The following is a 14,133-nucleotide window of genomic DNA, read 5'->3' on the forward strand; positions in this document are numbered from 1 at the left end:
TATGAGTTTGACATTTCAGACTCTGAAACACATCCTGAGAAACTGCATGTTCCGGGACACCTGGGTGGCTCAGTCGTTACGCGTCTGCCTTCGGCTCAGGTCATGGTCCCGGGGTCCGGGGATCGAGTCCCACATCAGGCTCCCTGCTCAGTGGGGAGCCTGCTTCTCCCTCCCCCACTACTGCTCCCCCTGCTTGTGTTCCCTCTCCCACTGTGTCTCACTCTGTCAAATACATAAAATCTTAAAAAAAAAAAAATAAACCCACACGTTCGAATCTCTATTTACCGCCTGTCAGTCCATGTCCCGCACGGCACCTCTGAAGCAATTCAACAGCCAGGAGCCGAGTGCCCGAGCTTCTCTGTGCCTGTCGTACTGTGCGGGTACCACCGCCTCAGCCGGTCACCTATGTCCACGAGAGGGCTCTCACGGGCCCTCCCACCTGACACAGCAGCCACCGCACGGTGTCCCGTGGAACTGCTCCTCCTCATCAGCGTGCCCTCTGATTCCAGCAGGCAGCTGCCGCACCGCCACCCCAACCGTGCCTTCTCCTGCAGACCCGCGGGGGCTGTGCTCATCACTGACGTGGCGCCCACCTCCACCGTGTGGGGGTCTTTTGCGCTGGAGGGCCCTCCCTATGTGGTCACCTCCCTGCATGACCAAGGTTCCTCAAGCCTGCCTCCCGGAGGCCCAGGCATCATCCACGTGCTCATCTTCTCGGCTTCCCTGCATGCTACAGGACAGACCTGGCGGTCAAATGCAACCGTGCGGTCACTGGGTAAGAAACAGGCTCCTCATTCATCTTCCAAAGTGTCTTGGTGCCTTGAATACAACAGAGGCTCAACAAACACAGGCTGATTTTTGTTCTCATCTCCTCGCAAACTCTTGCTGGGCCCACAGACTTGGCAGGGTCACTAACCTGAACTGCTGCTACCTACAGGGGGTCCTGAAATGTGCTGTTACTGTGCAAATGATCTCGTGATAATGCAAAGGGGCTCAACTTTAAGACCACTGGTTTCTCTTCATTTTGAATCAAGAACATACCCCAAAATGAGACGTGTACGCAGATTTCTGAGTACTACTTATGGACACGCTTTTCTGTACTTGACAGACTGCTCAACAACGTACTGTCCATATCTGTTCATGTCAACAAACACGCTCCACGACGTGACGTGAAGTTGTACCCGATTACAGAAGATCCCCTCTCCTGACACGCAGGTCGGTAGGGCGGACAGAGGGGGTGAGGTGCACGTGGAACGTGGAGTGTACTGCAGGCGGCCTTTGCCGTGAGTGGAAAGGTGAGGGATTTGGTGACTTGCGCCGTGTCCAGCTCTACGCTCGTCAAACCGAAGTAAATCCAAGTGGAGCAGGCCACGGTGGACGAGGAAAACCATCAGTGAAATTGGGTCACAAAGAGCCATCACAAAAGAGGCCAGCAGCCAGGAAGACATGAGGGGAAGCTACGGAGGCGGCCCTCAGGGGCCAGGATGCCATGCAGCCCATAAAAAGTTACTCTGTATCAGGACGGTTGAAACCCATAAGCTAACCAAAGAGATGTCATCTTTCCACCTGTCAGACTGACAAGAGTCAGGGGCTGGTAGCAGCCGGCACCAGCAGGGGTATTTTCATACCCCCGGAGAGAGAGAGACAAAAACGGCCACAATCGTGTTAGGAGCTCACTTAGCAATGCCTGAAATTTAAAAAGCATTTCTACAGTCAGGGATTCACCCTATGGCTCCACACACTGACGTGCATGCCCAAGACCCAGGAGCAGGGTTACAGCTCTAAGATCCAGGGGTGGCCTGCACGTCTGCCGCAGACTGGGTCAACCTTAGGGCTGGCAGCGCTCATCCAATACTCCCCAAGCACGAGCATGACGGGCACAGGAAAGAGCTCTTCAGGAGGCGAAAATCCCGACATGCCACAGTAACGCACCGGGCGTGGCCCTAGGATTGTGATATTTCAATCTACACGTGGAAACAGGTTGTTTTCCCTTGAGAATACACAAGAAATAAAATGCAGTATTCACATACCATGGAGTATGTTCAGCTTAAAAAACCCCGTTGACAGGTGACACAGGCTGGTCCCGGAAGAACCAATACCCCACCTCCACGAGATCCTGAGAGCAGCCACGCTGACGGCCACAGACGGTGTGGGTGCCAGGGGCCCCCCGGGCAGCGGTTCATGGGGCAGAGTCTCACTCAGGAAGATGACAAGGCCCTGGGGGTGGAGGGTGGTGACGGAGGCACGCGATGCGAGTGTACTCAGTGCTGCCGAACAGTGTGCTCAGAAAGGGTTAAGATGACAAGTTGTATGTTTATTTTACACAATAAAAATTGAAATAAATAAGAACTCCATAGGAATTGTGAAATAGGAACACGAGTAGGGAGGCCTGCTTCCTCCTCATCCGCGCCTCTCCCCTGCACGTGGACGGTCTGCATCATGCGCACGCACCGCTGTTAAAGTCAAAGCAGATGAGCTGTCACAAAATCCTGTTAGGTTCTGAGCCAGGCCTTCTGAGGGGCGTCCCTACGCTGCCCTGCACAGGCGGCTCACACAGACCTGGGGGGCCACACCCCTGCAGCTCCCGAGCCCCCACAGGTGCCAGAGCTCCACACCCGGGCGGGCGGGAGCGGGGGGATGGGCATGCCAGCACCTGTGAGTGAAGTGTGCCCAGCACGGCCCATGAAGGCAGGCTAACCTGTCTCGAGAAGCTGCTTTAGGCTAAAATACTTTCAAGTTGAATCTCATTTATGACAATTGCCAATGTAATTAAAATATTTTTGTTTCAAAGCAATTAAAGACATTTATTACCATCTGCTACTACCATTACGTTTTTGTTGAAATAGCTTAGGAGCTACGCTCTCTCCCGCTAGATATGCAAGGAGACTGACCCAGTGATTTCAACCAGAAGCATCAACACTCATTTCCAAGTACGTATTACAGGTGCCGAACACGCGCCTGAAGACAAGAAGGTGGGAGGCGCCGCCCGTGGGTAGACAAGAAAAGAACCCCAGCTGAAGCCCATCCCATGTCCGTGGGGCGATTCCGGGGGCTGTGGGGGCAACACAGCAGACGGGGGACACTGCGAATTGACGATGAATACTTCTGGCCATGACCAAGTTTCCACTCAAACACAACGCTGTCGGGAAATACAGATGTGACCGTGTAACATCATCGGCTAAAACAGCTCCACAGGCACATGTCCGTGAGCTACGGCGTCTACTCCGCGTGCACACGGCATCAGAACAATGCAGGACACGCACACAGCCCACTTTGAGCCGCAGCACCCGCTCCCCGCCCCCCCCGAGCCGCAACCATCCCAGTGGAGGTATGTCGGCCTCTGCTTCTCCCTGACCAAGCCCCAGGCCGACTCCTGACGGGAGACAGTGGGCTTGGCCGGCAGCAGGAGGTGGGAGCCCGGAACTCAGAGTGAGGTTTTCCTCAGAAAAGAAAGACACCCGGTAGCTACGTGCAGCCAAAACCCGTTTCGAGTCACAGCCCTAGACTCTCAGAGATGTCCACGTGATCAAGAGCACAGGGCGCCTTCTGTGTCACTGGGGAAGACCACTACAAGACAGGCCGGGGACACTGGAGAAGCCCCGTCCCGAGCCCGGGGGAGGGGAGGAAACGTGCGGAGGGCTGGTCACGGAATTCAAGTACTGGTGTTGACATGGACCTGAGCCAGCAGTGCTCTGGCCGAATGTGTCCCCAGGCGGATGCATGTCCCTCCCAGGGAAGCCCCCAGTGGCCTCGTTGTGCTCTTGGGAGCAGAAGTTCCCGGCCCGGGGTTGGAGGTCTGAGTCTCTGAGACCGCACCGGGCACCTGCCCTCGTGCTTTGATGGAATTTTGACCACACTCTCCCGGGCTCCCTTGGGGCAGGAGACCCACACCCACCCGCTTCTACACGGAATGCTGATGTGGACTTTCTTACCTCCACACTGAAAGGATTTTCCTCAACTTTTCCGACTTCTGCTTCTGGCAGAGGATTTTTTAAGGTTTGCAAAAATAAAGCTGCTTTCCTTTTACGTTCTGCTTGAAGCTGTTTCTCCTTCGATTCCTTAGATGCCTGGGCCAGCTTCTCTCTGGCAGCAGCTGCGAGTCGGTCCTCCAGCTTTTGCTTTGCTTAAGGAATAAACAGAAAACAGCGATGTTTAGAACACGTGGTATTTTATAAACACCTTGCTATCTTATTTTTCACAGGCAGAAAAAGGGCCACGAAATACAATGCAGTTGTTCTAAAAGATTAACGTGACCCAAATTTCAGGATAAACAAATCAGGCAAATTGAATTTTGAGAGAATTAGTTCAAAATGCGTATTATTAGCATTTCTAATATTTCACCTTCAGAATCAAAGTCAGAAGGTTGACGGGATTCCACAGCGGGGAGAGCTGGAATCATGGGAACCTGGGAATGGCGCCCATCCCCGGCAAGGGGTGCTGCATTACAAGATTTACTCCAAACGATCCGACACATTGCTCAGTTACGGCAGTCAGTGCGGATTCAGACTCAAATGCGGAGCCGAGAGCCTGCTGAGAGCAACTATGCACAAGGCCAGGTCTGAGTAAGCCATCCTTCTACAAATGTTGCTTCATCCGTGCGTGCATATACAGAAAAGCAGCATACAAACCCAGGGAGAACACAAAGAAGCTGCTAATGTCAGAGTTAACTAACTACTTTAGTGCAGAACACAGTGTGTTCTGGAGGAGGGGTGGGAGTCTGGGGGTTGCTGGTGGTGTTGGGGGCAGCCGGCGGCCTGGCCAGGACCCAGCCTGGGCCTGCGTCACCTTGAAGGGTCTGAAGGCTCTGCGGGCAGACCGCCTCACAGAAGGGCATCTCCTTGTTTGGTACAGGACCCGAGCCGGGAACACAGGCTGAGCATTTGCCCCAAGGTGGTGGTCAGAGAGCAAAGGCCCCCCGCCCCCCATGAAAGCACTGTGGGCAGACTCTAGAAACAAGCTGCCGGGGGTCCTGCGTCTGATGCTTAGTGAAGAGCAGTGCCCGCATGCTCGACACCCCCACCGAAGCCCCTTGGTTCTGGTGTCCAAAGACTGGAGGTCCCAGTGAGCAGTCTGCGCTGAGGGCTTAGTAGGTTAATCTTGTGTTTACGTACTTTTTCTCTCAAGAAGTTGAAAACATAATGACAAACCTTGCTTCGCTTCTAGCTCCTCCTGGGTAAGTTGAGGCCGCTTCTCCTCAACAACTACACAGGGTGGGGTAACTGCCGGGTTAGTGTTTGTAGCACTACTAGAACTTTCTTGGCCTTCTTTGCCTTCTTCATCATCATCACTGTCATCATCTAGCTTAACACGATTTTTTTCCAGGGGAAGTAGATCATTTTCTTTGGCCTTGATTGCAAAGCTTATTGGAGCAAATGAAGCTATTGAGAAAAGTGAAAATGGTGATACATTTTTAGGTACCTGGAAGCACAGAGCAGAAACCCTCACGGGCCCCACCATCCACATGAGCAATGGCTGGCGGGGCAGTGTCCCGAGTGGAGCCACATCTTACGCAGAGGGAGGTTCTAGGGGCAGCGGCCAGCGCCTGTGTTGTCAGAGGGGGCTGTTGAAATGCACGCTGCACGCAGGGAGGCTGGGCTGGCTCACAGGGGGACCCCATGCACACCTCACCAGGGATGCAGGCGCTGAGGGTGAGTCAGGGTTGCTGCGTTTGTAAAGGGTCAATTCTCCTTGGGGTTTTCCTTTTTTTTCGGGGCTCAGCATATGGCTGAATTTGCATAGGTCAAACAGGCATATGATGCGACTCCACTATAAAAAGGTATTTCTAAAAAATCCCAACTCATAAGTAGCCTCTTCTTACAGAGCGAAAGTTACTGGACCCAGTCCCTCACTCAGCAAACATTTGTTAACAGGCACCTACTTCATGTGAGGCATTATGTCAGACTACGCTATTGCTGTCACAAAATTTTAGGTGGTTCCATGTTCTCCCCAAGAATATTTGGGAATTTTAACTTAAGAGAAATACAAAGGCCCAAAAGGAAATAATCTTCTTCCCCGTACCCCCCATCCACTCAGCACTCACTCGAGAGTCCGCTCCTCCTTCGGACACTAGGGTAAAGGTGGTTCTTAACGACACCTAATCGACTGTATTAAGGTACTTCCCTTTTAAAAACCATAAATTATATCATTTAATGAAAGATATCCAAGTAAACCACAGCGAAGGGAAATTTTAAAGTGCAGTGCACACCCGCTAACTCTGAGAACGCAGGAAGGGGGTTCTGGGTAGGTAGGCTGCTTTTGGATGTGCTTGACATTTTCTATAAGAAAACCGGCAGGTTCCAGCAGAAGGGGTATGTCTGTCGGTGACTGCACACGGGGAGGGGTGGCCCAGCTGGCCCCTCAGCGTCCCACTATCAGCATTTTGCGGCTCCACAGCCATGCACGCCTGGAAGTACCTAACTACCCCAGATCTCTGAAACATAACCACCTTTGTCTACAATCACCTCGAGCCAGAGCACACCCAGATGCTAAATGCTGGGAAAAGCACAGTTGGTTAAGTCAAGCGGAAAATCAGCGTCGCACCGCCTGCACCCCGTGCACAACAAACCCCGCACAGGGGTCACACAGGGGTCACACACATGGTTTGTTAGAAGAGTCCGCGGTAACCACTGTCCTGCGCTTGCGTGACACAGTCCATTGTTTGCAGGCACGCTACATCATCTACGGCTGAAATGCTACGATGCTGGGGACTCTGGGGCGGGTGGCGGGGGGAGTGGGGTGGTGTGCTCATCACAGCACGCTGCGTTTGTACACCTTGAAATTTTCTGAGAAAAAAAAGTTTAATATTAACCCTTTATTGCCTATAGTAATATGATCTCTTTAATAAACGTAGGGTCAACTGAACTTAAAAGGCAAAAAAATCACTTAAATGTTCATCAAAATTGCTCATAGACTTGGGGCTACAGTATTCTATCTCAAGATAACTTTAATGATTCTCAAACCATCTCTTCCTCCAAATAGAAAAACCAGTCATCAACAAATGTCGTATTTTAAAATGAAAGCTTCTGGAACACTCACCATGCTAACACAACATTTGTTTGGACACTTGGCATTTACGCGTGTGAAACAAGGCCGAAGAGCACGGTTACTTGACGCGGACGCTGAAGCTATTTAATAACAGAATGCAGTACCGTGACAGCGGGCGGGCCTCACCTCGCTAACGTGCAGCCTTGCCAGGGATGCTGCTGGCCTCCCTGCTTACAGACAGGAAACCGAGGCTACAAAGGCCAAGTAACTTCCCCAGCAAGCTGAGCCAGACAGCGGAGGATAGGAAACCCTGCCCTCGTGTGAGGGAACCTACCCCGGTTCCCCTGCAGCAAGGATGCGCCCCGGTTCTGCCCCCACCTCTGTCTGCAGGGCCTCCATCTGCGCTGCCTGCTGCTGCTAGCCTCCCTTCTCCAGCCTCTGCCTCTCTTCCCCTGCTTCTTCCTCCTCCAGCCTCAGCTCACGGATGCCGGCCTGGCCTCTCTCCTCCACCCTTCACATCTCTGCGGGTTTCATATCCTGTGTCCACAGCCCGCTCACCCTGGGCTGCAGGACGTGGGGCCAACGCGGCTGGGGGCCAGGTCTGAGCAGCAGTCAGTGCGTGTGGAGATGCCCACAGTCCCCAGGCCTCCATTTTCTGCAGCAGACGCGATTCCACGGATAAGGGAACAGGCCTCGTTACTAATGTCAGCCTTCAGAAGTAATCACATTCTCTATGGAAAATTCTGAAACCGCCAGTGGACAAAACGAAAGATTAGCCGTTAGCGCAGACGTGGGGAGAAGTCACCTGCACAGTTCCCGGGCATGCCCGTGTGCGCCTGCGCACATGCGGACGGGGCCACACTGGAGCATTACAGCCTGCTCCAGCAGCACCGTGCCATGTTTCCGGGTCAGCAGAGATCATTTTTAAAAACTGGAGTATTATTTTTTGGTCTGGACGTTCCGATTTATTTGTTTCCCACGACTACCGCCGAGGGTTTACTTCTAAGAGCCTACGAGCCTGCGGTGAGCACTTGGCCGGGTCGCCGGGCTGGGCCACCGGTGTCAGAGCGCGAGCGTGTCCTCGCACTGAGGCCGGTCTTCTAGGGGCCGCGCCCTTGCAAAGATAGCTCGCGTCCCCGCGGTCTGGAGCCTCTCCCTCGCTGAGCACTGTGTTTAACTTGACTGATTTGGGAGGCAAAAAACAGCATTCAATTAATGAAGATACCCTTTAAAAATTTATTTACTGACCATCTACTTTTCTTCTTTTGTGAGTGATCTGCCCGTGTCCTCGGTCTGCTACTCCTCTGCCGCGCTATCTTTTCTCAGCGGGCGCTGAGCTCCTCCCACAGTGCGCACAACTCTGCTTCTCCTGCCATGTGAGCCATTTGTCACTTAACTTCGTTCAGGTCCTGCCCCTGTCAGACCTCCTAGTCTTTCCTTAGGATTTAGGGCTTCGATTTTTAGAAAGTCTATTCCAACTCTTAGATTATAAAAAAGAAATTACCTTTATTTTCTTTCATCTTCATGGTTCTTTTAAAGAAAAGATTTATTTTAGAGACAGAGAGTGTGTGTGTGTGCAGGAGCTGAGGTAGAGGGACAAGCAGGCTGTGACCTCGGCGCGGAGCCCGACACAGGGCTGGATCCCAGGACCCCGAGATCATGACCGGAGTCGAAATTGAGTTGGTGACTGCGCCAACCAGGCGCCCCTTTATGATTTTTTTTTTCCACTTAAATACATAATCTGTCTGGAACTACTGTTGTCAGGTGTGAGGCTGAAGTATTTATTTGTTCTCTGTAACGGGGGGCCGGGCTTGCTGACGTGAGTTACTTTCACACTGAAGAAGCTTCACCATCCGCACTGCACGACATGCCGGTGCCTGCCAGGGATCTGCTGCCGGAGAAACAGGCCCGCGGACTGCTGCCAAGCCCTGGGCCGCCCCGCACTCCCATGGGTCTTGGGTGGCGCACGCTCCTCTTTCCTGTGGGGGCAAACTTGACCCAACGTGGTCCTTCCAGTGGCCTGTGCTCTGGGACTTCGCTGAACCGGTGCATGTCCCCTAAGTTCTTCCAGATCTATATGTCCATCACACTACCTCTTCTTGACACAGTGGTAGCAACTTATACTTTTCCAGACAATTTTTTCAGTTATTTTCAAATTCATTCAAATTTAGGGTTATATGTATTATTCCTGTGCACTCCAAAAAGCTGATTTTCTTCACCCACTGTATGCTGTGTAGCCTATCCGCCTGCACAACAATATGCTTCACTGGCCTTTTCCTACATCCTCGCTGGTTCCGACTGACATGTACTGTTCCCCCTCTCCTGTGTTCCTCAGATGCGTTTTATGCTTTCTAGGTTCTTCTTCTTTTTAATATTTTATTTATTTGTCACAGTGAGAGAGGGAACACAAGCAGGGAGAACAGTAGAGACCGGGAGAAGCAGACTCCCTGCCGAGCAGGAAGCCCGATGTGGGACTCGATCCCAGGACCCTGAGATCATGACTGAGCTGAAGGCAGACGCTTAACCGACTGAGCCACCCAGGTGCTCCAACTTTCTAGGTTCTTGAGCTGAATGCTTGAATGCTTGTCACAGGTTTTCTTTACCAACATTAAGCATACAAAGCTTTGTAAAATTTTGTTTGACAATTTTGCTGCATTTGACAATTTTTTGACAAGAAATATTCCCATTGGGGGCACCTGGCCGGCTCAGTCAGTGGAGCGAGCAACTCTTGATCTCAGGGTTGTGAGTATACCCCGCATGTTGGGTGTAAAGATTACTTAAAAATAATATCTTAAAAAACAAAAAGAATTCTTTGACTCATTATTTTGGAGTGTTGACACGTCTGAAAGTGTGTCTTTGTGCCCAGGAGCATCCAGAATACTTTTCATTCAGAATTCCAGATACACCTTAATTATCTGGCATCTATTGCTGCAGATATGGGTCTGACGTGCCAATCTGCCTTTCCTCTGCCTGGGGCACAACCTGCCCGTTTTTCTCTCTGGATGCTTTTCTGCACCTCTACCTCCTCCGTTGGAGATCTGAGAACAATCTTCAGCCCATCTTTGCATCGGTGTGATTTTTAGGCTTTCACTGTATTTTACCATCTGGAGGCTGTTCCTAGGCAACCCCTGCAGATGTGCGACTACCGGCGGCACCATGTCCTGGGGCTCAGTCACGATGCCTCCCTGGCACCCTGGCACTCTGTGGCTCCACACCGGACTGTCACAGGCACAGGCCGGGCTCTGTGAGATGGCTCTGAGCGCAGCAGGAGGGGAGCGGGCCGTGTGGTCCCAGCTGCCCCACTGCCCGACAATCGTGGTGGTGTGGGGGCAGCCCTGGCTGAGGGGCAAGCCACCTGCTCCCACCCGCCCCCTCTCTGGTTGGCAGAGGCTGCCACGGCCTGGGGGTCACTGCCACCGAGCCCCAAAGTGTCCCTCTCTTCTCTATGAACTAAATTCCAGGCGGGCTGGCCTGTCCTTCTGAAACATGGATAGTAAATACCTCCCCCCACTTCTGCAGCAACAACTGATTTTATTCTCTACTTATTATGTTCCTTTGTTATTTCGATGAGAGTCTGCAGGTGGCTGGGAAGGGTGAGAGATTCAGCAGGTATGCTTAGGTAACTCCTGGAATGAGAGGCTCAAAGATACTGAGTTTCCCCGGTCAGTCACCCATCTGCGCCGGGCTGGTTACTCCAGACACCACCCTATCCAACAAGGCAGCTCAATGCAAAGCACCTCTGCCCCAGCAGCTCGCCCTCCCCCGACTCTCTGCAGCTCTGTGTCTGGCATCAGCCCCACCAACAGCTCCAGGCGACTCTCTGCTGGGTGTCCTCGGTCACCCACCCGAATGCAGTCACTCCTCTGATCTGGCACCTGCGACGACCAAAGTCCCAGAGCCCCACGAGCTGGCTGTGGCTGCTTTGCAGGCCATGCCCCCCAGGACCCGTGCCCCCCAGGACCCAGCCGCCACTCCGACCACGCCTCCTGTGGGCACCTGCATGCAGCTCCAGCCGTATGGCCTCTGCCTGGGATCGCGGCCCTGTGTGGGGTGCCTGGTACTCCACAAAGTCTCTCTCGTCCCTGCCTCGTGAGACTCACTGCAGCTTCCTACATCTGACCCACACTGACCTGTGCCAGCTCCCCCACCCCCGCCTTTAGTGTATCGGCTCTTTCTGTGTAGGCCTGTGTGAACAGATGGAAGTCCTTCTGAGAACATAAAGGGTGACAAGGTGCAGGGAGTGGAGGAGTGCCTGGGAGAGGGCCTCAGGACACAGAGACAGCTAATCTCACTGGTGCCAGAGTCCGGACACGAGTGTGGCCGCAGGAGTCCAAGGAGGAACCAAACACCCAGGACACGTGCTGAACATTTCTGTTAAACTTGCTAGAACAGACCACAAGACAAAGCTGTACACCTCAGGCGAGCTCCTATCCCAACGGCCCCACACTCCACATGAGGAAAGACCACGAGGTAGGGGAGCTTTAGGACAGCAACCTCCCAGAGGTAACGACGCCCCCACCCCCGACCCGACCTGACGTCTGCGAGGGCGGGACTGGCAGCGGCCTACCTTTGACCAGCTTCCCATCTGCCGCAGTCTTACTGGATGACGCCTCCTTCTTCCCTGTGGGGCCGCCTCTTGCTGCGTCGGCCGAGTCTTCACACACACCCTCCTCCCCGCCGTCACTCGGCTTTTCGGGAGCAGATTCTGCAGGAGCCTCTTCTGGTGCTGACACAGCCTAGAGATTAAACGTGACGATCGATGGCGCTGTCAGAGCCACCCAGGGTTTGTCACAGACAGACAGACCTGCCATCTTCTGATACAACACAGCAGAGGGGGAGCGCAAGGAGGTTCTCCCTCTGGAAGGACAGAATGCCTCTAAAAGCTGTAAGGCTGTCTTGGGGGCCGAAGCGCACTGCCTTTTCTTCAGACACAGATGCCTGAGAACCCTTCCAGAATATCAGATCATGCCCGTCGGCTGCACATGAGTCATTTTTATCAGTCTGAGCAATTACAGATACAAGTCTGAAGAAAGCCACTGATAAGAAGGAGCAAGGCCTACATCATCTACCAAAATAGGTTTGAACACAACAGGCACCCATGTAACTGGGGGGAGCGCTGCAGGAGAAAGCGTTACAAGGACAAGAGGAGCGGCATCTGGCAGGCGTGCGAGTCCCACGGTGGGATGCTGCACGGCGGCAGGCTGCCCCCAGGATAAAGGCCCCACCACGGCCAGCACCGGCCAGCACCAGGCCAGCACCGGCCATAAGCACACACGCTTACATTTTACATACAGACAGATGTGTTAATGCAAAAGAAACAAGGAACAGGGCCTCTACCAAAAGCTGTTAAAAATAATAGCCAACCAAAACATCAAAGGCTTCAAGAGACAGGATTCTCTGTTTAGAACACGCTGATCATCAATGAACTATGCATAGGGGTCAAAGTTTTCAAAGGATCCGAAACACAGGTTTCAATTGTGAAAGGTGCACGACCCGTCCAGACAGAGTACAGCCAGGAGCCCTTTGCTACACCCTGAGGATAAGTACAAAGTATTCCTGCATCTGTACACCAGCCAACAGAGGCTCCCGGCCGCCGCGGCCCGCAGACAGGTACCTGTGCACTGTCGCCCCCTTCCTTCTGGAGGAAGAACTGCTTCTTGAACTCGTAGTAGGCATTGTACTGGTGCCAGGGCTGCAGGAACTGGAACCTAGGAGCAGAGGCGAGGACGAGTGAGCCGCGCCGACACTCGGGGCTCCTACAGACGGCTCGCTGCGAGTGGACGCTGTCCCATATGCTCTCCAATGACTCGCTTGTGCCAGCTGCCCCCACAGCCGTGCGTGGTCACGGGATTGCATGTAAGCGGACCTTATGCTGGCTCACACCGAGGCACGGAACCTCTTTTCCCTGGTTCTTTGTTTTGTGTTTCTTTATAAACACATACCTTTTTTTTAAACTTGTATTTTTCTACCTGGCATATATATTTTTCCCGTTTTTATTTTCACTTTGTTTGGTTAACAAACAGTACGACACTCGTTTCAGTGCACAGTGTAGTGACTGAGCACTTCCGTACACCACCTGGTGCTCATCAGGACAGGTGCCCTCCTTCATCCCCATCCCCACCTCCTAAATGGCAGATTCCTGAAAAGCAGGAACTCCAGCCCTGTTTTAGGTAAGCTTCAACATTCTTACTTAAAAACAAAACAAAACAGACAAAAAACCTGCCACACAACTGTAAGTAATTCAGCAAGATGATTATAAGATGTATTTATGTACACACACGAGGATTAAAAACATTAAAGAAAGGAATTACGCAGCTAAACTAAAACCAAGCTAAGTGAAATGCCACACACCTGTACCCATCCCTCCACATTCCATTCCTCACCTTTGGTCATTCTTGGCACGGACACTGGTCTCAAACTTGAGGCCGTTGCGAGCCACGTATTCTGCCAGCTTGTCGATCACGGGCTGAATGTCGGGGGGCGGGGGGATGATGGCTGCCACGGGAGCAAGTGCACTGCAGAGAAGAGCTTCGTCACACTCCCCACTGTGCTGTGGGGGGGGGGGTCTCTGAGCGTCCTGGGCCACACCCACACGCAGTGACACACACACACACACCCACACACACACACACGGCCACACCCACACGCAGTGACACACACACACACACACACACACACGGAGACTGAGCACACCTTCAACCACAAAGTCAGCTCCTTGAAAATGGTCTCTGAGCGTCCTGGGCCACACCCACACGCACTGACACACACACACACACACACACACACACACAGCCACACCCACACGCAGTGACACACACACACACACACACACACACACACGGAGACTGAGCACACCTTCAACCACAAAGTCAGCTCCTTGAAAATGGTCTCTGAGCGTCCTGGGCCACACCCACACGCAGTGACACACACACACACACACACACACACACACACACACACACACACACACACACACACACACACACACACACACACACACACACACGGAGACTGAGCACACCTTCAACCACAAAGTCAGCTCCTTGAAAATGGACCAAAATATCATTGCCAATGGTAAAAATGGGGTTTTATGGAAAATAAGACTTAAAACCATGAAAACAGGTTTATTTTTTCCCCTAACATTTCCCT

General features: G+C 52.7%; 1 protein-coding gene across 3 annotated transcripts in view; it reads right to left on the minus strand.

The window, feature by feature from the left end:
• The window catches only part of LOC113912660 (splicing factor SWAP), a 69,198-nt gene that overhangs the window by 22,213 nt on the left and 32,852 nt on the right, over nt 1-14,133 (minus strand). For all 3 annotated transcript variants that reach the window (XR_003516918.2, XM_027576221.2, XM_027576222.2), the window contains exons 9-13: nt 13,368-13,499; nt 12,599-12,692; nt 11,552-11,720; nt 5,148-5,378; nt 3,933-4,123 (exon numbers count right to left, since the gene is read on the minus strand). Coding sequence is in view for 2 of the 3 variants with exons in the window: in XM_027576221.2 (XP_027432022.1) it covers nt 3,933-4,123; nt 5,148-5,378; nt 11,552-11,720; nt 12,599-12,692; nt 13,368-13,499 (817 nt within the window). In the remaining variant the exon portion in view is untranslated. The remainder of the gene's footprint in view (nt 1-3,932; nt 4,124-5,147; nt 5,379-11,551; nt 11,721-12,598; nt 12,693-13,367; nt 13,500-14,133) is intronic.

Source organism: Zalophus californianus, chromosome 14, assembly GCF_009762305.2.
Source record: "Zalophus californianus isolate mZalCal1 chromosome 14, mZalCal1.pri.v2, whole genome shotgun sequence".
Classification (NCBI taxonomy): Eukaryota; Metazoa; Chordata; class Mammalia; order Carnivora; family Otariidae; genus Zalophus; species Zalophus californianus.